Consider the following 25,065-nt stretch of genomic DNA (forward strand, 5'->3'; position numbering starts at 1 on the left):
CACTTTTTCCTTCTTAATGACCATATGAAGAAAACAAGCAGTTAAGAAAAAATCCAACTTTCAGCTCTGAGATGCTATTCATATAAAGAAGCATTATACATGCATTCGAACATATAGATTGATTTATTGGTTGATTGAAATAATTTTAACTAAACAGAGTAAAAATTAAAACGGAAAGCACTCTGAAAAGCATTTAAAGTAGTTGGAATAAGGTTAACGTGCAACCATACAAATAAATATTTTACATAGGAAAGCATTGTTCTAACCAACAGTATTGTCACTGATGATTTCTCAATAGCAGCTTGGCTTTTGAGCCATGATGATCCAGTAACACTGGTCAGTATGAAATAGCAAACAGGGTCAGCAGCAAATAATGTTGGAGTTTATTATTCTGCTTTGTCTTTGTTGAGCACTGTTTTCATCTGTGAAAGCTGTGTTAAAAATGTGCTTATGTAGTTCAAAACACTTGTTATTTGCAGGGACCACAAGCTGAAAGATGAGAAGACATCTAGATGTACAATGAAGATGTCTACATGTAGCAGAAGTGTGGTTAGAGCCGCTAAAATCACCTAAACAAGCCGGATTCAAAACATCTTTGTCATGTTACATTGGCTGCCCGGAATAGCAATAAAAAAAATAAATAAATACAAAAAAAAAATCAGAGGACTTTTAGTGTTTAGAGGAGTACTGATGCTCACTGGTCCTCTTTTTTAAAGAGGAGAAGGTTATGTAGCCCATTCAAATAAACTGACCGAAAACCACTTCTACTTGACACTTAACCCATATTGTCTACCATAATTGATACAGTATAAATATAAAACACAGGAGGTTTTTTTACATCACTTTATGAGTTAAAGGAGAAAAACATCTCTGAAAGGTTGACTGACAAAAATATTATAGATGTAGAAACATGGCGGCACACCACAGGTTTATAAAACCTCTCTTTCTTCCCTGTATGAATTCAAAACAAGTCAGAGCAACGGACCATCACATTTCCACTTGTGTTTACAACAAAATCCGTCAGACATCCAAAAACCAAGAAGTATTAATCACACGGAGACTTTCACCCACAAAATATCTTATCAAAAGTGTGCTACTGCTTACTGCTGCAGATAATAATGGAGAAATTTTCTTTTTTCAGACAGAGGAAAAAAAAGTGTAGACTAAATCCCTGATTTCAAAAGATGCTGGTAAATCTTACAATTTAGTGAAAACACAAATTTTCTTGGTTTAGTCAAGTTTTACTGTATATTCAGCGTAGGTATAAATAACAATATGTATCCTGAAACAGACAGTCAAATGTTAAAAAATTGCCTCATATGAAAGCCTTAAAATTAAAAACACTCATTATCATCATCTGCAAAGTTTTCTACTTTTCACTTAAATAAGAGCAGCCTTAAATGACGCCTAAATGGATACGCCTCTAAAAAGAGTAACTTCATAATACTATAATGAAATGTTAGGGCCACTATAAAAACAAAACATGTTTTGTGCCAAAGCAGGGGTAAATGTCTACCAAATACTTCACTCAACTCAAGGGAAAAATTAAAGGGATAAACTAAAGTGATAACTGGGTATTGACTATGGGTATTCTGGTCTCAATGGGTATGATCATCTGACAGAACACCAGATCTAGAGAACCTTTGACTGAAGACACTCTGTGGTTGTTTAAAAATCTTCTGAAGAGGATGCTCACTAGGGCTGCATCTAGTGATTATTTTGCAAATTTATTAATTTGTTGATTACTTTTTTGATTAATCGATTAATAATCTGATAGCCAAAAGTTCCTTAAAGAAGATTTTTTTTTACTAAATTAAACCAGGTGAACAAAAAACTTTTCCACCTGAGATGTTCTTGATAGACGATATTCATTTACGTTTTGTACATTTCATTTTGGAAATATATCATTTATATCCCTTTTTTCTTGTATAGATATAGATATATATATTATATATATATGGGTTGGAAGTCCCAAGGTCAAAATGGAAGACACCTCCTAAGGTAGTTGAGAATGACCGAGCTAAGATCCTATGGGACTTCAAGATCCAGACAGGTGATGGCTAACCAACCAGACATCGTGTTGATCGAGAAACAGCAGAAGAAGGCAGTAGTGATAGATGTGGCAATCCCAAGCGACAGCAAAATCAAGAAGAAAGAACACGAGAAGCTTGAGAAATACCAAGGGCTGAAAGAGGAGCTAGAAAAGATGTGGAAAGTAAGAGCAGCAGTGGTGCCAGTAGTAATTGGAGCAGTGGGGGCTGTGACCCCCAAACTGGGAGAGTGGCTACAGCAGATTCCAGGCAAAACATCAGAGGTCTCTGTCCAGAAGAGCGCAGTCCTAGGAACAGCTAAGATACTGCACAGAATCCTCAAACTCCCAGGCCTCTGGTAGAGGACCCGAGCTTGAGGATGACACATACCACCCCACGAGGGGTGAGAAAATTGTTTTATATATATATATATATATATATATATATATATATATATATATATATATATATATATGTATATGCGTGTGTGTGTGAAAATTGGTCTAGTAAATTTAGTTTTCCCTTTTTAATAACACATTAGGTAAAACCATAAAGGGATCACCTCACATGTAGGCACTGTTTGAAGAAAGTTCAGACAGAGACTTTACTTCCTGCAACATCTACATTAACGGATTCCAGGCTCGGACTGGTAATCTGTGATACCGGGTGATAATCCGGGTGATAATCTGTGATAATCATTTGTCCGGTGGGCCGGTCCTAATTTCAGTGTGCGAGGGTCGGCCCTCCTTAAATCATACCGGCCCCAATAGTTTCTCTCTGGCCAAAGCACGTACCTGTGACAGTAAATAAGTCAAGGAGCTCAAGAAATAATAGAACGTTATCTACCTAAATGATGCATGCAGCATATATAGGCCTTCCTTGTCATGCACATCGCTGTGACAGTTGGCATATGGTGTAATTTTCTATTTCTTCAAACTGTAAAATCCTTGCATCCAGCTAAATTATAATAAAACTAAAATGCTTTCATTAAACCAAACTACGATGTTCCTCTTATATTTGGCGAATTTATGTTATTTATGTTGAATATTTGAATAATTATTTATTTTTTTGTAATGTCTCCATTGAGAGCCAAAGTGAAACCAAAATCAAATTCAGTCAAAAAAAAATTCTGTGCAAAATCTTGGTATCAAAAGTAAATTCTGATTTTATTTCTGTCATAATCATCAGCTCTTCACTGGTGATGTTACTTTTTTACTATTTACACTTTTTTTTTCATTGTTGCATTATTTCCTTACAGAATTTTTTTATTGGAATCAATTAATCAAAATAAACAGGAATAACCTGACACACCAACCATCAGTCGCTCTGATGTTTAAATATCAGTACCATCAAGAGAAGCCATAAGCTTCATTCAGATTAATTAGTGTATTTAAAAATAAAAAAGTAAAAAATGCCCAAAGATTAACGTGGCTGTGTATCAGTTGTCCTTAATTAAAAGAAACACCTATTTTAGTTGAATTCTCATAAAGTTTAACTCCTTTCTCAGAGATTAGCATTGACCACTTGGCAATATTGAATGAAACGTCCTGTTGACGTACAGGGCACCTATTCATCAGATTTTTGTTGCAAGTAAGAGCATCGTGACATTTGCCTGTCTGACTCCAACTCTGGTCAAAACATCTGCAGAGTCTGACAGACCCTCCTGTGTGGTGGCCACCTGTGAAATTCCATTAAAGCCACAAAAACGCAGACTGTACCCAGGGAGACACAAGTGGATTTATGGTCATGTAGGTTCAAAACCATAACTCTCCTTTTTATTAGGTTAATTAAACTAATTTTCTGAACATTTTATAAAGATCAAATTACATATTTAGTGTAAAATATATTTTAGCCTCACCTTCATAATTGCAAAGCTATGTTGACAATATTTATGTAAAGGTTTTATGAGCAAAGGAGGACACCAAAAAAAAATGAGAAGTCCATTTTAAAGAAAGCAAAGAAAAACCATTGTTAAAAAAAAAAGAAAAGATGATAAATAATCAACAATCACTTCACAATCAATTCACATTTAACCACAGCACAACACCATTCAGGCATTCAGAAACTATTAATGCTCTGGGCTCATGGACATGTTTGGCACTGGGTTGGTCGGCCTGAGTCCAGCAAGATTTGGCTAGTTTCTTCGAGTGTTGGATCCAATTCAGACCTGCCACAGCTTGCACCAGTATGAAGAAAGTATTGCCACAGTGATGCCCAAGTCCAGTCTTTTTAGAGCTACTATGCTGCAGCTTTTAAATGCATCCCAGCACACCTGAATCACATAAAAAAACAAATAAGTCTTTCTCTAATTTGTTTCTAATTCCCCTTTGTTTACTATCAACAAACAATCCATTGTAATCTATTAAGTTGATATCAAGAAATATTACTCTATGTTTGCTGGTGATTTTGGAAATTTCCTTTGAACATAATTCAATTCAATCTTTTGCTCATTTCCATAAACTGCAGTTCTTGGTTAGGGCCTTGTCATACCTTGCCGATTTAGACAGTGTATGTCTGACCTCCCAGAATCTCCTAAAATGCTGGCATATGCTGAACTTTCTATGTAGTTTTTTCAAGTTTGGGCTTATGCATAGCGTATTCATAATGAGTGATGAATGATAGGAAGTTTGTTGGTCGTGGGTATCAGCGCAGGGAGGATCCATCACACTAAACTTCTCGCTCACCATATGATGCTGATGAAGTCCGGAGGAGAACTGACAGTGTCCTCTTTTGAACCCCCTTTTATACCAAAACCCTGCCAATATGCCATTATAAGGTAGCTGTATGTTGGAAACAGGTCAACATTCATCTGGAACACGTAAAACAAGTGCTGATATGCGTTGGAGATAAGTTCTAGATAAGTTGCGCATAAGTTATGCACACATTACTCACGTTAAGCTGGACACCACAAACCCTAAAACATTATTGCCATGTTAAAATTACATGCATGGCATTTGAAAAAAAAATACCAAAGCTGACTTTTACAATTGTAATATTGCAGAAAAGGTGTCTGCAATTAAATGAATTCTGTTTTATTTACTGTATTTAACTTTTACAAAGGTCTTTTAATATGTCTTTGTTGGTGCTTTTTGAAAAAAACTATAATAAGTATGTTTGGTTTCTAAACAGAATTAAAAGATGCAGAAACAATAATCTAAAAAATTATCTCTTCTTTACGGCAAATTTGAACGAATAAATTATTTAAGACATACGTTACATACTAAAAGAAACAATTAATGCATAGAAATTCCTGTAAAGAGCTGTTTATGTATCTTACACCTTATGCTTTATGTTTTAAAAATCGACAGCATATATCTAGCACTGTGTAGGTACTGAGCTTTTTCTTACTTAGATAATGATGGTTGAACAGTGAGAGGCAGCAAAATGTGTTTTCAGCGTTTTTCCATGAGCTGTTTATCCACAGCAAGGTTTCCTAATCAGATGCTGGATCAGTGGATGGAAACTGCCCTCTAAAATAAGGAGTTGCAAAGATATCTGCTATTTCATCTACAGTTAGATTTAGGGTTAGTGTCAGTTGAGCTTTTTAATGTCTATTTATTCCTTCATTCATTAAACCAAAAATGATGTTATATAGCATGATTCATAATACTACATCATATGCATTTGTTTATCATACAAGTAAGGCTTTAATTGTATTCAAGTCAAAGCAAAAGTTCAACAGAACAAGGCTACTGTCTTTCACACTTTTTTATTAGTTTTTTTTTTTTTTTACTGAATTTGTAAATATAAGAGTTATGAATGGGAAAAAAAGCAGAAAGTTTCTCTTTTCCAGTTGTGATTAGTCAAAGTTTTATCAATAAGGGATAACTGCACTTCCATAAATCAAAAATACATTAGACAAAAAAAACATAGTCCCACCACAACATCAAATTCACCAGAGAGGATGCCAATGACAACAAGTTACCTTTTCTGGACTGTTTGGTGAGCATGAAAGGAGATGGAAACGTAAACATTGAAGTGTATAGGAAATTCACAGAAACAGAGCAATCTCTTCTTTTTGACTCACACCACCCACTGGAACACAAACTTTCTGTCATTAGAACCTTACAACACCAGGCTGAGCATGTCCCTACTAAAACAGAAGGGAGTCCAGCAACATCCCATATGTTGCTGGAGTCTCTAATAAATGACTTTCTCCAAGCACCAAATCCCAGTACATTTCAAACCAAACAAGACCCTTAAACAGTGACAAGTGCAATACAAAACCCCAAATATGAGCGGAGTGGTGTATGCAGTTCAATGCATTGAGGAATGCTATAACCTTTGTATTGGAGGAACCAAACAACCTCTCCACAGACGCATGGCCCAAAACAGAAGAGCGACCTCTTTTGGACAAGACTCAGCTGTCCAACTACACCTTAAGGACAAAGGACATTATTTTGAGAAACAGAATGTTCACCTTTTGGACAAAGAAGACAGGTGGTTTGAAAGGGGTGTGAAGGAAACCATTTATGTTAAGAGATAAAAATCAACCTTAACCAGAGGGGGTGGACTCAGGTTTCAGCTTTCAAAAACCTACAACGCAGCAATAGAGTTGATTCCATCCTATCATCTCAAACCCTTATCACCATTCAGGGGACCAACACATCTCACCGGGTCAGCCAGGCCAACAATGACCCTAAATACTCCCTTTTCAGAGGCACAGGCCAGTATTGGGTATTGCAGGCTAGCAAAGACCTCAATGACTCCCCATTACCAAGGGGTGGACCTGTTCTTTCAGTTCAATTTCCATGTTTTCTAAGCCATAACAAGGCTTTGTTGGGCTACTCTATAAAGCTTGGAACGCAATGCTAATCCATTTTTAATTCAAAAAGCATCCTGGATGGGAAGCAAAATATCTTCAAACTTAAAAAAGAAATTCCAGTGGTTTGTTTTTTAATTATTTTTTACTTTTTTGGATTGAATATGACCTGGATTACTGAGACTCTTCACCAGCACATGTCTGCAACAGTTTAGATATATTAGTAGTAGAATATGTGTGCGTGTTATTTTGGGGTCGCCGGGTCCTAACCAGTAAATACCGAAAGCTGGTCATTTTATCTGGGAAAATGCAATGAAAATTACTTATTTTAGCTGCACAGTCATATTTCTATAGTTTATTACTTTTTTCTCATACTGTCTCACTGTGAATGATATATTCAATTCTTCGCTTACATAGAATTTTAGAAGAACCTCAGTCTCACAGCACTGACTTTTGATCAATAGTTGTGGAAACTGCAGGATATCTTCAGTCTTGGAATGAGAAACAAATATAAAAAATTCTTTCAGCACCACATAGATTCCATCTTACTACCATAATCTAGAGGTTAGCAGCTGCCTTTACAAGCCAAAAGCCATTTTTGGTTTTATTCCTGTGACCTACTCAAATATTCAAGAATCATTTATGGAAAAAAAAAGTTGTTCGCAACAAAAAGGAGAAATAAAAACATGAGAAACTTTTCATAGTCATTTTTATGCTTATATGTAAAACATTGTAATTTAATCACCTATGACCAATGTTATTAAGAGGAAACGTGTACTCTCCTCTTGTACAATACATTATATATGCATTATGAGGGTTTAGTGACATGGCCTTCACAAGATTTGCCATTATTAACTGGGACCAGTAAATACTTCATATCTATATTAGGGCATTGAAGAATTGACAAGTTGACTTTCGTAATCATGTCAAAGTCTCATTCTATGATGTCATCACATGAAGTCGGGGGGCAGGGCTTTTTTTTTAACTAGTGTACCACAGAAGAAAACAACACATATAATGTTTTTGAAACCTTATTTTTCATATAGATTTTAAAATGTACATCTATATTTTTCAGAGAACCTGAAATCATGTCAACAATTCCAACTATGGACAAAAACTAGATTCAAAGTTCTTACACTTAGTCGGTCACTCACAGCGTGAAACATGTGAAAGGCCACAATGTTGCTACTATGAGCTTGTACACGCTTTCATGACCTGGTGTAAAGTCAGTGAGACATGCTATTTAATCCCTTTTTGAGCTACAGGAGCCTGTGTTACACCCAGGAAAAGCCTGGAACAGTCTCTGCAAGTCAAACCCTACTTTTACTATGTGTGCTCTTGGTCATCTAAGACTTTTTTCTTGGCACACAGTAGGCACCATCCAGTGGTTTTCAGTTCCAACTTTAATGGAAAATGTTGGAAAAACAGCAAAATGCCATAATGTGTCCTTCATGGCAATGAAAAATCTTAATTTGTGTCATTAACCTATCTTGGTGAGAATGACAGTGGGAAAGAAGAGGGCTTTGTGGTTAAATAACATTAAATATTTTCAAGAGAAACTAATGCTTAATGTTTAACAAAACACAAGACTAATGAACAGAATTATTTATCATAGATAAAAACATTTATTAGACTAATGTGGTTAGGTTATTATCTACTTTATTTGAATGGTCATGGGATATGTTCTTGGCTCTATTTACATTCAGATTACATTGTATGGAAAAGTATGCTTTTGGATTAGGAACCCGTTTTTTATGATGCAGAATATGTATCCTAATGAGCTCATAAGAAGTTCATCTGTCAATATACAAACTGATATTTAATTAAAGAGGCTCAAAGAGGCATTGGGGATTTTTCCAATGACACTGCCACCAGTGGCCAAAATGAAAAACTGCAACACTATTCTGGCCATTTTTGTTCTACAGCAGTTTTTTATTTTTTTTATATGTATATAAAATGTCTCTTTAAGCATTAGAAGACTACCCAAAGTACCTGAGGCTACATTTAGTCATTGATTCAGCTGCGACATCAGGATAGCAGGGTCAGAATATCACCATTACACATAAAGGCATGGATCCATTCTGCAAACTAAAGGTAGTTTAAATATTTAGACATGTTTTTCACAAACTTAAATGAAATAATTTTAAATTGGGTGCATTTTAACCATGGTCTTTAAAATACATGGCCCTACAAACCAAAAAATGTGAATCTAAATAAGTAATTTTTTTCTTTAAATAAGTGCATTTTTTTATTGAAGAGGTAAGAGAGACACGTTGCCAATGAAAGAACACAATTTACATTTAAAATTGGGAAAAATAATTTTAGTGTCTTATTTCAAGTGCATTTTATCTAATCTTATTTTAAGAGTGAAAATAGTCATTCCATTGGCAAATCATCTTATTTAAATACTCAAATTAAGGGTAAATACATTTAATTTAAGAACTTTTTGGTGATTTCTAAATGTTTCAGAGTTTCCTTGCTTTAACATATCTATCTCATATGATTGCAGTTCAGCCAAAACATGTTGATTATTCATTAATTTGAATTTAGTGTACTAAAAGAGGGAAACATTTAAAAACATAGAAGCGACACTTGAAAAACAATAGAATGTCACAGCTTACATAATTATTTTTTCCTGATGTCAGTGATCTGCTGGTCTATATTGACCTATTAGCTCAACGTAAACAAAAATGTTTGAGAAACATTTTTTTAAGCCTTGCTGAATCTATGACGGATGGAAGAAAAGGAACATCTTCAAACTTAATTTCAAAAGACCAAGGACTAAGTTATCAAAGCAGCCTCCTGATACCTTAACAAAAGAGCATTAAACTACAGTACATGTTGAACATTTCCTATTCTGTTGATGAAGTTTTTTTGGAAAGCAAAGTGAAAGAAAAAGGAGCTCAACATCTTTTTCTCTGGTGTCATGTATCCAGACAGATGGACAGATAATGTCTAAGGAAATGCCAGACATAGAATACGCCACTGTTTGGTCAACAGTGGAGAGGAAATCAAGCACTTTGGTGTGGCATGAGACCAGAGAGAGGCAATTGTAAGGACATGTTGGAAATTCAATGATAGAGCTGTATATGCACATTTAATGCACATACCCACACCGATCCCTTTTTCATACCGAGGTATGAACTCTTGGAAACAAGCACAGAAATGCACATGTCTATGGAAACATTCATACTCACAAACAACATTAAACAGCAATTACATGAGCTAGTACACACTGGGCAAATTCACTCCATGCTCTGATTACATATGGAAAGTTTATTCCCTAAGATCAAAAGCAGTGTAATGCAGAATAAATTATTTTATAAACAACCCTGAGAGAAAGTACAAGTGAATATAGTTAAATAGTAAGGTGATAAATCATGAGTTAAACCTTGCCGCATTGATGCTATTCTAGTATAAACTACTGCAATAATCCACTAAACATCTGTTTTCTGCAGTACTAAAGAACACACATTTCCTGTTCATATCTCACATGTTGACATGTTCTTGGAACAACATACTCCAATGTCCACATAATTCATAATTTGAATAAGTACCTTTTTAGCCAGAGTAATTAAATGGCGTTGTTAAGCTTCTGCCTAATGAATACCCTAATGAGACTAATAAATTCCAGCACTGGTAAAAATGTACAGCTAACTTAGTCACATCATTGGCAACATGACAAAGAAAGTAAACTGTATTGATTTCATCACTGTTAGTCGTTTTGCTCTGACTGGTCTGCATAGCGACAGTACTTTCCTGATTTGCTCTCTATTTATTTTAGTGTAATACTGCTATGTTGTTACCTGTCCAAACTCAGTTACCCATTCAATCATAGACATGCACACATAGACGCACAGAAATATTTATGGTGGCTTTTGAGGAATGGTTTGCTTTTCTTTAGACGAGGAAGGAAAATTTACACCAAGCCATCATGGTATAATGTGTATTTCTGAAGTGCCATTGTAATAGTATGTTCAAAATTACAATTTTTGAAACAGGGTTGATCCCTATGTCCCACAGCTGTGATGAATTTTGACTGGCGAACCAGAGTTAAGTGTATCCAATATTCTAATGAATCCGACCTTGTTTTTAGGGTTAATTCTAGTAGAGCTAGTTGGCTTAATATCTCTAAACCCAAAGTTAAAATTCTGTATATTTGCCCTAGATTATACAATTTGTTGTTGTTTTTATTTTGTCATTTAACAAGTGACTACCACCACTCTTTAACTTCAGGTACAGTTATGCTGCTACAGACTAAGACTTCTGGAGGACATAGGGACAACCCCATTTCATCATTCTGCGTCATTCTATCTCTATTCTCCCACTCTGCAGAATCTGTTAGTTCAATCTCTAACATTATGATCTCTATGCTTTTTCTCATAGTAGCTTTGCCTCGTCTGTTCCTATTTGGCTGTGACACCATCCTGGAGAGAAATACCAGCTTTGCTGCTGCCATCAACACCCTTGTTTATAGATGTTGGTGATCGGCCTGTTTTCCAGTGTATTCCTGTTTTTCTGACTGTGACTGGCTAGATGTGCTCTCTTCATCCTCTGACATGGGAGTAAGCTCGGAGCTCGGAGACTACCTTTTACAGCTGCTTTTTGTATCTCTACTTCTGTCTCCTTTAAAGCGGTGGCACCCCGTCTTTGGAATGAACTCCCCCTGTCCCTGCGCTCTCTGGACTCGGTGGACATCTTTAAAAAGCAGCTAAAAACACACCTGTTTTCACTAGCCTTCCAAAACACATAGCCTGTTGTTTTATTCCCTTAATTATTATAGCTTTTATTGCATTTTATCTGTTTTTACTTGTGTTGTTTTTATGTTATCATGTGAAGCACTTTGTGACTTTGTCTGTGAAAAGTGCTATACAAATAAAGTTTACTTACTTACTTACTTCCTTGAACACCAGTTGGCCACGGCAGATGGTCGCTCACACTGAGCCTGGTTCTGCTGGAGGTTTCTTCCTGTTAAAAGGGAGATTTTCCTCTCCACTTTCGCTACAAGCATGCTTAGTTTTAGGGATTGCATTCGAGTCAATGAGTTGATGCAATCAACTGGTTTTCCTTAGATAGAAAACTTTGAATCAATTTGACTGTATGATCTGGTGAACTGTAAAATGCCTTGAGATGACATGTGTTGTGAATTGGTGCTATATAACTAAACTGAATTGTATTGATTTGAAATTGAACCTGATTTTAATGCTGGATGATCCAACCCATCTAATGAGCCATCCATCATCATGTACCAGCAGGGCAGCAGGATTTCTGAAAACCTCACCACCTCTCAACATTGTTCCAGCTGTCAATGTCCTCCAAGCAGGTTGCCATCCTTGCACTATTATGCATAATTATGCATAATAAGCTATTTATGGACATTTCTGATTTTCTACACCTTGTCCAACTGATTAATCATCCCATCTGACCTGTTTGGGATAAATATTCGGATTCACCATCTTTGTATTAAGATGAAAGTGTTGCTTTAGGAATAAAAATAAATTTCCTCTGTGCATAGGCTGATCATGTGCATTTAGAGAGCGCAACAGAAGAACATCTACAGTGTATATCCAAATAACGCTGTTTCCATAATTTTCCTAGGTGTGTTACTGTATGGCACGAGGCTACATTTCAGTCAGTTTCATCATTAAAATTCAAATAAAACACTAACTTATGAAAAAAGCTTTGAAGTTCTTCAGTTTGGAGTAACTAAACAAAGCCACATTTCATTTTATCTCTAACTTTTAGTGCTCTTTTTTAGATTGTTATTGTTGGTTTAAAAAGTTATTCAAAATCAAATGGGAATTTTTTATACATCCCGATATTTTACATTTTACGTTACATTCCCATCGCTCCATATGTTTTATGTGTGCAGACTCACTATATATGAGGTCAAAGGTCAGATGATTCCATTGGTCAATCAAAAAGCACCAAAAAGGTCAGCGTCGCCTTTGTCAGACCAAGAAACGGCCCAACTTTCTCAATACACGGTCTTGTGCGTTCTTGTGTGCTCGTGAAACGTCATCAGCCTCAGCCCTAGTACTGTTCCAATTCACAACAACACAAAAACGAGAACAGACAAAATCCCCTGATGTTGTTCTCGCCCCTCCCTCTTTACCGATTGCGCATCAGAGCAGACTTCTGCATTCTCCAGACCTGCAGCTGTCCCAGCATGCACCATGGCAGCAGCAGCTTCCAGAGGAGGGCTCAGAGACCTCAGAGTATTAAGTTAAAAGTTTACTTTTCTGTTGCCATTTTTCTACAAATGTAAATTTTAAGATAATTTGAAGCACAAATATTATACTTTAAGCTTCACTATATGGCCCATTTACTGATTATCTAGAGACAATAACAGAAGGTGACATGCAGCTCCAAACAAGCTTTAAATGTGGGGATGTCATGAGTACATTTCTGTTCCAATTGACAAAGATTTGTTTTGCATGCTCCCATTTTCCGAGTCCATTGTTCTCGTGTTCTTGTCTAGAACATATTTGGTGACAACACAAGTCCATACTTGTGTTCTTGTGAATTGAGAAACGGCCCAACTTTTGGTTCATTTAGCATTGTGGCAGTCCAAATTAATTAGTGTCTCCTCTTGTAAGCAGAAAGAAGCAATGAGTGCACTAAACTGTCCTGGTAGATGGCTGTGTGACTGTGGACTTTGGAAAATACAGCGGACCAATATCAGCTGATGACATGGCACCTCAGATCACCATTTACTGTAGGAACTCTACACTGGACCATAAGAAACTTAGATTCTGTCCCTTTAAATTCTTCCTGCATGCTTCTTCAATTCCAAATGAAATGTTAACTTATTTTCATCTGAAAGAATACTTTGAACAGTCCAAGTCTTTTTTTCTGATGTGCAGGATTTGTTGTGCATATTGGATCTTAATGTGCAGATTCTGACCTCAGTCCATTTCATGTAAAGATTCCCCAAATTAATACAGTTTGACAATCCAGTTCTTCCTGTTGCTCATGCAGCTTCATTACCATACTTTTTTCTTCCAATTTGGGTTTTTTATTTCAAGTATTATGAGCTTTCCTTGTTTTTACCCTTGTTTCTGATATTCTAGTTTTTATATATATGTGTTTGATATACTTTTCTTTTTTTCAGTTATGGTATAGTGTAAATATGAGTTTTGTTTGTGGTTGTTAAAACTTTGCATTGTTTGTCTATCCACAGTCAAAATCATGTAGTTTGTCAGTTTATGTCAAAAAGGAAATACAAGGGTTTCAAGGTTGTCAAATAGAGGTAACATCATGATGCCGTTAATGGAAGGGGAGACTACTGATCTCATTCTGCATCTCAGTTCTTCTTGTTCTTACAGTAATGAATGAACTAAATGGGCTTCAAACATTCCTTCTCTGCTCTCACAAACTAAGACTGAGACCTGCATTCATCACATTTCCATGCACCGTTACACCCAGTGATGGGAGGAAAGAAACAACACTTTCATTAGCAGGTCTTCGCCACTGAGGTGTGGAATGTCCCGTGGGTTTCCAACAACAGTGGCAAAGAAAGCGGCCTTCATGCAGCCATTGTTGTCCTGAAAAAGCACACTTAGTGTATTAGGCAAGGCTGAGCCCACTCTTCAAAAGACGGGGGCACCAGCCTAGAATAAGAGCAGTCAAGCTTAGCCAGATTAGAGAACCGACTAAAGAAAGTAAATCACTTTGTGCTTTGGAATAATGAGCTAACTGGGCTTAATTTGTATTGACAAGCACATTTTTAAATTAACACTTTACTTGTAAGGAAAAGGGTGATCACCTTTAAACCAATTACCTTATGTACTTGAAAATATCCAGTCTAAATATTCTGGAACACTTTGAATGCATGTAAAATGAAACTGACAATCAAAATGTCCACACAAAAAAATGGAAATTAATCTAAAAAGAATGACCACTTGAAATTCAGTGTTGTCAAAAAAAAAATCTAAAAAAAAAAAGAAACCCTGTCATATTTTTTTCTACGCGGTATGCTTGCAAAAACTTGGAATAAACCAGCAGCATGAACAGGATGTTTTTAATATCTTTGGGGACCTTTATGAACTGCATAAACCAGAAACCCAAGGGTTAATAAAGTTGCATTTATTTTGGTTTTATCATTTAAAAATGTTAAAATTTTGTACTAGTAGTCACTACAATAATACATCTACAGAATAACTAGAGTGAAATAGAGCCATTTATTTGACAGGTCCAAAATATATAAATATTTACTTCTGCTTGCCAGGGCCAAGGTCAAAACAAAAGGATTCAGCACCAATAGAAATAGTGGTTCAAGTCATAGGAGATGGAGCTGAAGCATTGCCAGATCTACTCTAAGTAGTTCTATGATAGAGCTGAAAAATGGCTTCTTCTCTGTTACTTTTCTCAAATTCAAGCCCAAAAAACACAAAAAAAGAAGCAAAATGGTGAAGAACATCAGTGAAGCTTTTGAACATTGGTGGTGAAGTTATGAAGCAATTGGGCAGAAGCCATGAGGAGGTTGCCATGTTTGTTCTAGATATGTAAGATACATTAAAGGTATATTGGAGGATGTTCTTTTTTTCAGGTGGATCCTAAAAATCATTCTGGTGATATATTTACGTAAGGTCGTTTTACGTTCTCACCACTAGAAAGCTATCTGTTTCTGCGCATGTGCATGAGATGTATATTTGTGGTGAGCTATGGTTTTAGTCAATCATTGAAGGTTGCCTTTCTCACCACGGTTCTTTAAAAATGGCAGAGGGTCGTAAGAGAAAAAGTGTCTATGAAGTGTATGAGAAGTAGAGAAAGGTCTCAGAAGAGAGAAACAAGACCGAGTGTTTTTGGGAGATTCTTTCACCTAATGGCGTAGGCTGAAAGCACAGCTCGGGCTTCCCACTAATGCCTCGGTTACGAAGTTTCTACTCGACAGGTAAAGTTTGGCATGCTATTTTGAGAAATCCATTTCACATCAATGCTAATAAAACAAGGAGAAATCATGCATGCTCTTGCACACATGTACACAGGAGCGGGTACAGGGTCGTGCATGAGGGTGGGTCTTTTTTTTAAAATTTGCGAAAATCCTCCACCATACCTTTAACAGACTTAAACAAACAACATGGAATAAGATTAGGTGAGTAAGATACTCACTGGCCGGGAGGAGTTGAACTTGCATTAGCTATCACTTCAAAAAGGAAATTGTTATTTTGACATTTAAGTCCTTTAGATGGTTAGATCTAATTAGGCTCTTGGCAGTTAACAAGTAAAACAAGATTGACTGATCTACACTAACAAAAAACAGTATCTACACCCCACGATTAAAAAACTATGAAATCAGGATTTTAGCAGCTGGAGCCTCGAATCAGCAGCCAGACCACCAAAGCGACAGTGGGTATAGTTTGTAAGCATCAAAAGTACAATCTCAAGTGACAAAAAAATTAATTTCTGTATTTATCTTTAACTGTGCTCTGTCATTAAAAAAAGTAGGATGCTTTTTTCATATTATTCCTCACGCATCATTTATTAATTTAAAACAACCCAACCCCCCCCCAAAAAAGGAGTTGGGTGGCACAGTTGTTGAGAGAAACAGGAGTGCTGACACATGTACAAACTGGTCAAAGGGGGAGAAGAACTTAAGGCGTCTAATCTGAAAGCAGAGTTTTTGTCCAAAATATTTTTATCACAAAAGCTTGATGGAAATGGCAAAATTTGAAAGACAAAAAAAACTCAAATTCACTGAAAAAATGTCTATGTTTGATAAAAAGCAGTTTTTGGCTATTGTGAGAGGGGTTAATGTGCAAAACAGAAGATGGAAATACTTTTTTTTTCTCTGATGTAGCAAACTTTCACCTCACATGACTGATCAGCTCTTTCTGCTGTTGGCATCTTCTCCTATTATACGCATAAACATGGTCAGAAGTGACATTGCCATTATTAGGTGATATGGTAATGTAAGAACAACTTGATCGATAGCAAAAAATTCATTAAAACTTTCCTCCATTACTGATCTGTGGTCCGTCCTACATTGCAGCCTCTACCTTTTGTTTAAACTTGCTTAAAATTAGCAATTCACTTAGATGTAAACATGACTAATGGCAATATACAGGTACATTTTGAGTTCTGCAGAAAAGAATTGAACCCCCAAATAAGGTGGTGGTCTATTTGGTCTCTAAACTACAGTTCTAGTGGTATGTAAACATCAAACAAAATTCCAGCGATCATTGTGAGCGATTTACATCTTCACCTTATGTAGAGGCATGTTCAAGAGCTCAGAAATGCAAAGCACCATCTAAGGCAATGATGCACACATAAATGTTCCAACCATAATGGCAGAAAAAAGTTCTTTGTTCTCCGATTCCGCCATTTTTTTAATGCTTTTATAAAAATGTAATTCTTGACTTTAAAATGAAAACAAATGTTTTTTTTTTTCGTAATACTCAACAAAACTATAAAAATCATTATTATATACTCTTTAATCTTCTCATCATATGCAAAATACGATAAGGGATATCGCAACTGGCCCACCTTTACAGGTACTTGCCCCTGCACCATCTGTGAGCCAGTGGCATCGCTCTCTCTCTCTCTCTCTCTCTCTCTCTCTCTCTCTCTCTCTCTCTCTCTCTCTCTCTCTCTCTCTCTCTCTCTCTCTCTCTCTCTCTCTCTCTCTCTCTCTCTCTTCAGCAGGTTGTCAAAGGGCACCTCCCTTCACTGGTGTTTTGTTGATTTAAGCCCATGACACCTCGGAGGGGCTCAACGGCAGATCCAGCGTCCTGGACCCACCCCTACTGAATGCCACCCAACTCTATATTCAGTTCTTTGTTCACTCAATGCTTCGGTTCTGCCAGCGCACCTCGCAGAACACACTTTTAGTTGGTATTATACAACATAAATATGAAATATAACCTCAGAACTTGATCACATTTTACCATAACTTAATTTTCAAAAGTTTTGGAGGAATCACCTCAACCTTCCAATCTGGAAATGAATTAGGAAAATCAAATTTAGCTTGATACATATTTTAATGTAGGATGTGGCAGTACTGTCCCACTGAATGTGTCTGCCAATCATAACTCTCTACCTAGATATTTCACAGTTGAGCTAAATTCAAAAGGTTTTTAATGGACCTGGCCCTGTCAAAAAGAATATCTGGGAGATAAAGGTTTACTGGAATATTGAGGCAGAGCGAAAGCATCTGTTGAGCCACTGATAGCCACTTCCAGTGTGGTCCTGTTTCTCTGACCGTGACTGAGTGGATGTGCTCTCTTCGTCCTCTGGCATGGGAGCTGCCTTGGAGCTCGTCTGCCTGGTTGTGTGTTTCCTGGACGGGGCCGCCTTTTACAGCTGCTTTTTGTATCTCTGCTTCTGTCTCCTTGAACCCCAGTCGGCCTCGGCAGATGGCCGCTCACACTGAGCCTGGTTCTGCTGGAGGTTTCTTTCTGTTAAAAGGGAGTTTTTCCTCTCCACTGTCGCTACAAGCATGCTTAGTGTGGGGGATTGTATTTGAGTCAATGAGTCAATGCAATCAAGTGGTTTTCCTTAGATAGAAAACTTTGTATCAATTTGACTGTATGATCTGGTTGAACTGTAAAGTGCCTTGAGATGACATGTGTTGTGAATTTGGCGCTATATAAATAAACTGAATTGAATTGAATTGATAATAGGATGGAAACAAAGTGTGAATATTATGAAGCTTCCAGCTATGAGTTTTGGTACAATGTCGAGACAGGGACTTGCCATGTAGTAGTGAAATGGATTTTTGAGTAGGTTAGGCTGAGTATGGTTTATTCAAGTAAAAACTTACTTAAATAAGCTGTTTTTTAAGCTGTTGGCAAACTCCATCAACCCAAGCTATACTTCTAATAACCAACACTGCACTACATCACAGGAGCAAGATACAAATTAGTGAAAGTTAATATGAAAACAACAACAAGAAGAATTTCCAATATATGCTCTTTTGTACAAAGCTGATCTGTGCAGTTAGACAGAAAGAAATGTAAAGTTGTTTCTAGTTTCATTTAACAATTAGAGTTTATATAAATCTTCTCTTTTAGACTTCCTTAGCCTTCTACAAAAACGTATCTTTGGTGTACAAAGCATATTAAGCTGGACAAAAAACTTACAAACTCCATCAGCAATTTATATATAAATTATTATACTGCTTCCTTATCATTGATTTTCTTCATCATTGAAGCACCAATAAAGCTCTGCTGTGCTGTCTGTTGAGGGCCCAGAAAGCGCTGCTTTAAAATAACACTATCCCCAGCTTAAAGCTGTTTTGTTAAATAACCAGCAGTAATTCCTTCAATTCTAAAACTCCTGAGTAATATGGAACATGATTTCATAGCAATGGCTACCCCTTGAATGTGTTTACAAAGACGGAAAAGGTCACAAAAGGGTGCAGAGCAAAAGACAGGCATGTAGTCAAGGGACTCCAAGTGTAGCCATCTGAAGAACAAGGCTGCTTTTCTCTGATTCTGACTCTGTTATTAGGATCAATTTTTCCTTAATAATAAAGACATAGGGGAGCAAGTTGGTGAGTGTTTGCACAGCTGATTATTATCACACCTTCCTCTACTTTACTAATCTGTGGAAAAACAAAAAGACCATCGCTTCTGTGAATATTATAAAAAAAAAAAAAATTTGGTAGAAAAGATAAACAGACAGACAGAAAAACAGACAGAGCCCAACATTTATATGCTTGTGGTTAGAGCAAAGGAAAATTGCAACTTCAGTAGAAAAAAAATGCAATTCTGATTTTTTTTTTTTTTTTGGCATAATCACGCTGCCTTAAATTAAAGTTCAACTGTAATCAATGTTATATGATTTCAGTGCTTTCCACTTGACCACACATTCTGGTGTGTAATTTGAGAAGCTGGCCGATTCAGACAGTGATATTTTGGGTTTTTGTTTTTTTTAGGTGAAATACTCAACGGCCAACTATATATTTTTTTACTTTTAGTATATTCCTCAATTCTTAGCCCTATCAGTTTCGTTTAAGAAAAAAAAACTCCTGGAGAAGAAGGAAAGAAGAGCTAAACTTAGTTGTGTTTTATTAGCAGGAAACCTTGGCCAGCTAATTGAAAAAAAAACTGTAGCAGTTCTATCGTACTGAGTCGGTGGGAGAAATTTAGTTATCCTAAGAAGTTTGTCAAGAATGTTCTCCAGTGTCAGACAGGATATTGTGTCTGAATCAAAACACTGGAAGAGTGAGTCTTTGATGGTTACACCTCACAGGTAGGATGTGACTGCAAAGTAATGTAGATGAGAGCATTGCAGGACAGCACAGGACGGTGGTGTACATGAAGACTTTGATGGTGAGGAGAATGAAGAGGACAAAGGAGTGGAAGCTAAAAGAGTAATAAAGTTTTGTCCCTTTCAGGGAGGAGTTGAGACAGCCTCTGGAGGGCCAGGAGGTGCTTCCAGATGATTTTACAGCAAATATCAGTGTTGAAGAGATGATAAACCAAGAGAAAGTTCAAGAAGTTCAAGGTGGGAGTGGGACAGCATCAAGGATTAGCTATGATCTCCTTCTTGATGTATGAAATTAAAGAATAATCTCTATGGGCGAAGGTGTTTGAAGAAGACATTTTGATCTTTGGTGAGAGCAGAGAGTATGTGAAGGAACATCTATAGAGATGGAGACCTCACATGGAGAGGAGAGAAATGAAGATTATCTCCAGCAATACTTGCAAGCGACTGAAAGTAGCCAGAGCGGAGCCACTAGGTTACAGCAAACTGCAGTAAAGAATGTGGAGGGTGTTAGGTAAAGCCAAGAGTTCCAGTGGGACAGGGAGAGAAAAGGGACAGTTCTGGTGTATGATAACAGAGTATCAGCCAAACAAAAACAAAGCTTTACAAGACAGTGGTGAGATCAGGAATGCTGTATGGTTTAGAGACAGTGGGACTGACATGGAGACCAGAGGCAGAGCTGTAGAGATGAAGCTGTTGAGTTTCTCATTTGGAGTGACGAGGATGGAGGGGGTCAGGAATGAGAAGGTCAGAGGGACAATCATATTAGATCTATTGGAGATGAAGCCAGAGAGGACATACTGAGATGATTTGGACTTGTGGTTTGGAAATGAAAAGATCATGTGCTCAACATGCTGCGTTTTTTGCTTTCAATCAACAATTTCATCTCTACTCTCATTTTATGCAGACAGTTTTATCTGATGACTATGGAGCTTAAAGAGATCTAAGTTTTAGAGAGAAACAAAGTATAAAAATAACAATGAAGATTGCAACAAAGATCATTTTAAGATAATTTTTAAAGTCTAATAAATGTCTGTGTGCACCCAGAGGAATAGACGTTTACAACACAAGTCAGAAGTTAAAGACTTAATACTACTTTTTCTCAAAGAGAAGCAGCCTATGTTAGCAATGCAAACCTATACATTTAGTCTTGATTTGAAATCCTGCAGAAGCAATGTACAAAAAATAGAAGTAGTTTTAAAGCCAGAAAGTTTCAAACTCACCTGAGAGAAATTGAGACCATTAAGCGGATGGCATTGTTCCTCCACCTTCTCCACAGCTCCTGTTCTCTTCCTCATCCTCTCCGCCTCCTGGGCCAAGTAAAGGTCCAGCACTGGCACCCCTCGTGTCTTAATGTCTGCCTCAGTTAAAGAGTTCACCATCAGCATCACCCACACAGGACGCTTCCTTTCCCAATTCCCAGCAATGGCATTGAAGAGGTAGTCTGCATAAAGTCCTTTCCCTCTCTGATCTGGGGTCATCCAAGATGGCATCATAAGTTTTACATACTCAAGATGTCTTTTAAGTCTCTTGTAGATGTCCCTTGGTAGGACGTCCTGCAGGTTTTCCCCCTGGGGAAGCAGCTGACAGCTGGTCAGGGCAGAGATGGTGTAAGGGTCAGTCAGGTCCAGCTCAAAGTAAACAATGTTGCTCTCTTGGAAGGCTTGCTTGGAATTTTCAGGGATGAAGTCCCAAACCCGGGTGTAGGGAACATGGATTGTACCATAAAAATATGATGGAGGATCCCGTTTGATGGTCCAGAGGAAGGAGTTAAGGTCAGATTGCTGAGGAAAAAATTAAAAGGTAAGGCTGTGCAAATCTTCTGGACAATGATAAAAACCATTAATTGAATGGATTTTCATGATAATAAACACTACAATATTAAGAGTGAAAATAAATCACCCAGACATATATAAACTGTATTCAGTAATTCCTTGTCATTAAACATGATACCATTTTGCGTTGGTTAATTAATTTACGAGGTAGGCCTACTCAAGAGCAAGTTAGGAAGGCATAAAGACCCTATAACAGAGCCAAGGGTTGGATTTACAATTACTTTACAAGCAACAGCGGACTTGTCTGACACCAAGAACCTCTTTGTCTGCCTGTTAGACTGCTAACAGACTGATAATGACTTTTTAACAGGCCACTTAGAACCCAGGTGCCAAAGAAACAATACACATGTTGCTGATTGTCAGACTAAAAGGCTGTTACCCAGAATATTATGCCTTCCTGTTGCCACTGAATGAACCCCCCAAAAGGTGGAGAAAAATGTGTAAAAACAGAAGTGCTGTAAAAGTGACTAATTGCAAGCAATAAAAAATTGGTAATATTATTAAAATGTAAAAAGTAGAGGAAATAAATGCAATCTTAATAGCTTCTTTAACTTTTTTACTCAGGGGTACCAAGTAAATCCCAGCATGATGTATTTAAATCACTTATGAGCATCAATTTTGCAAAGTATGTTTAGTTTTTCTTATCCTGAAAATGAACCTCCATCCCAGACTCAAGTCAATTCCACATTTCCTAATGCTACTAGAACATGTTCAACTTATTTGCAGTGCTGTTTTCAGAACTGAGCTTCGACTTCTGAAACTAATTTAACATACCATTAGCTCAGTCTTGTTTACAAAACCGTTTTACCAAAATTGTTGCATTATTTATATAACTTGGCTACCATAGCCATGTCTTACTATGAACATAGTTGAGACATTCAGGATGATGTGACATGCTACTTTTTATATGGTGGAAGCCAGAATGTTACCTTTTTGTCACCTTACATAGCCTTTGAGAAGGTGCAGACTGGATGTATTTTGCAAACATTTTAACATGGGCTTCCTTCATTCAGTACTTAATAAAGACCCAGAACAAATCAGCATCTTCTAGCACGTTCTCCACCCGGAGCTGTGAATCTCTGCAGCTCCTCCAGAGGAACCATGTACATCTATTATTTTTTGGTCTTCATTATACTGCTCTTTAACAAGTCTCTAAGCCCCTAAAAGCCCAACAGCATGGGAGTTTGTAGACAGGGGACAACTGGGGCCAGCGCCTCAGTAAGTCATGTCCCCTTCAATGGCCCCTGCATTAAGTCACAATGACCAACTAGATAAATTTATGTTAATTCAATTGTTATATACAAATGCAGTTGATTATTATATTTGTTTTTTGCTTTACAGTCTGATTTTGATGACGATGTAAAAGTTAGGTTGTTGCATTTTTAGCTTCGGAAATATTGAGATATAATGACAGTTTTTATCTGCTTTATCTGAGGATTCCAGAGCAACAAAGGGCTCTTTGGTTCCCTTAATATTTTTAAACAAACTTTTAGCCTGTTTTTGCTTAATTCTTTTCTTTGGTACCCCCATGAAAAAACACTGGCCCCACCCTCCCCCCAGTAAGTTTGGTCTAAAACCACCACTGCACAACCTTGTTGATGTTGAATTTCAATCATATAAATAATTGGCTTTTTTTTCTTTTCATTTAAATTACTTTTGAAGGAAAATGCACTAAACATTATTTGAGGGCTTTGGAGTTTAGGAAGCTAAAAACAGTGTCACACTTCTCTTTTTTTTTTTTGTCCACCTGATAGTTATGAACATAATGTTGAATGACAAGATCAAATTCCATCATATTACTTTGTGCGAGTGCAGCTTGACAATAACTTCAAGATTTATAAAGTTTTGTATAGCTCTGTGTTATTTTCAGTTAGAATTAAGCCACTGATGTTTCATATTGCAATGGAACAAATAAACATTAAAAGTTCATAAAATAAAACATTTGAAATAAAAATATGGTTTAGTAATTATAGGTGGGCTAAGATGAACCTTTAAGACTCATTAAATTGCATGTTTTTTAATTAAGGCAAACCGCCTGATTGATGTTTTAAAAACACTTACCTTCTTATTTAACTCACAGCTGGATGTGTCTTTAAGCCTCCACTGGTCTGCACCGACCAGCAGGATGAGACAGCACTGGATAAATGCGCTCAGACTCCCCTGCATTGTGCAGCTCTCACCAAACTTGTGCAAGACAGCTCCAACAACGTGTTTGCAACAACTCTGTTTATTTCTCCAGCATGCATGGAGAGCGCTCTTTAACCCCGCAGCACAGGCACCATGCGGTCACGTAAAATGAGCTGACAAGTATCCCACTAAACCGCCGGACTCAGTCATGTTCCCTGAAGCCCTCTGGACGCCGCTGCGGCTCCTGCTGCAGATTCACGTGTTTTCTGGCTGAGATGGGATAGATGTCCTCTGGGACTTTACGCAGAGTCAGATCATCCTTCCAGCGCTCCTCCAGACAGATATCTTTAAGTCTACAGATCTGCAACGTTTATTCTTTAAAGCGCACTCGATCTCAGACAGAAGTTGCAAGTGAGTTTGATCCAACAGGTCCGGGGCTGAGTCAGCGATCCAAAGCCAAAAATAACAAGAAGCTTCTGTTATCTATGGTCGATTTAAAGCTCAAAGTGAGAAAGTAAAGTTAAAGCAAAGTTCTCAGCAGTTTGCGCTGCATGCTTGGTCCTCCGCGTTTGTGCGTCTGTGTCAGTGTGAAAGCACGCAGCTCCACTACCCCCTTAGTTTGTCCGCATAATCCCACCATCACGACCCCCATTCCACCCTCTCTCTCACACACGCACACCCACACAAGTAATAATCTGATTAAACATCACCCTGTCAGGATCATTAATATAATCCATGTAAAAAAAAAAAAAGCGCGATGACTGCAGACCACAGTTGTAATATGTATGCATTTTATTTGCGATTACCTTTAATTTAATTAACATGATTATTCCCAGTTTGGCTGATCTCTTGTTGTGGCCCCACAGGAGGGCCAAAGACAATCATGGGTGCCAGTGGAGATTCCGTGGATTACTTACAAATTGCAGGCATTAACATGAGAAACACTGGAATAACAGCGTATTATTCTTGGTGTTTCAGGACAGAAGCAGAGCTCCACCTTTTTTCACGATGATTTACGCTGACTGCTACTGTGACAAATTAGATTTATTTATTTACTTTTTATTTATCTTTAAAAAAAAAAAGAAATACAAACAAAGTA

At 37.2% G+C, this 25,065-nt stretch overlaps 1 protein-coding gene across 1 annotated transcript in view; it reads right to left on the reverse strand.

Moving 5' to 3' along the window:
- The window catches only part of trabd2a (TraB domain containing 2A), a 69,166-nt gene extending 44,584 nt beyond the window's left edge, over positions 1–24,582 (reverse strand). Inside the window, exons 1-2 of the mRNA XM_038299352.1 lie at positions 23,901–24,582; positions 21,228–21,788 (exon numbers count right to left, since the gene is read on the reverse strand). Of these exons, the coding sequence (XP_038155280.1) occupies positions 21,228–21,788; positions 23,901–24,005 (666 nt within the window). The 5' untranslated portion in view covers positions 24,006–24,582. The remainder of the gene's footprint in view (positions 1–21,227; positions 21,789–23,900) is intronic.
- Positions 24,583–25,065: the final 483 nt, after the last annotated feature.

Source organism: Cyprinodon tularosa, unplaced genomic scaffold (assembly GCF_016077235.1).
Source record: "Cyprinodon tularosa strain WSP-4 unplaced genomic scaffold, ASM1607723v1 ctg425, whole genome shotgun sequence".
NCBI lineage: Eukaryota > Metazoa > Chordata > Actinopteri > Cyprinodontiformes > Cyprinodontidae > Cyprinodon > Cyprinodon tularosa.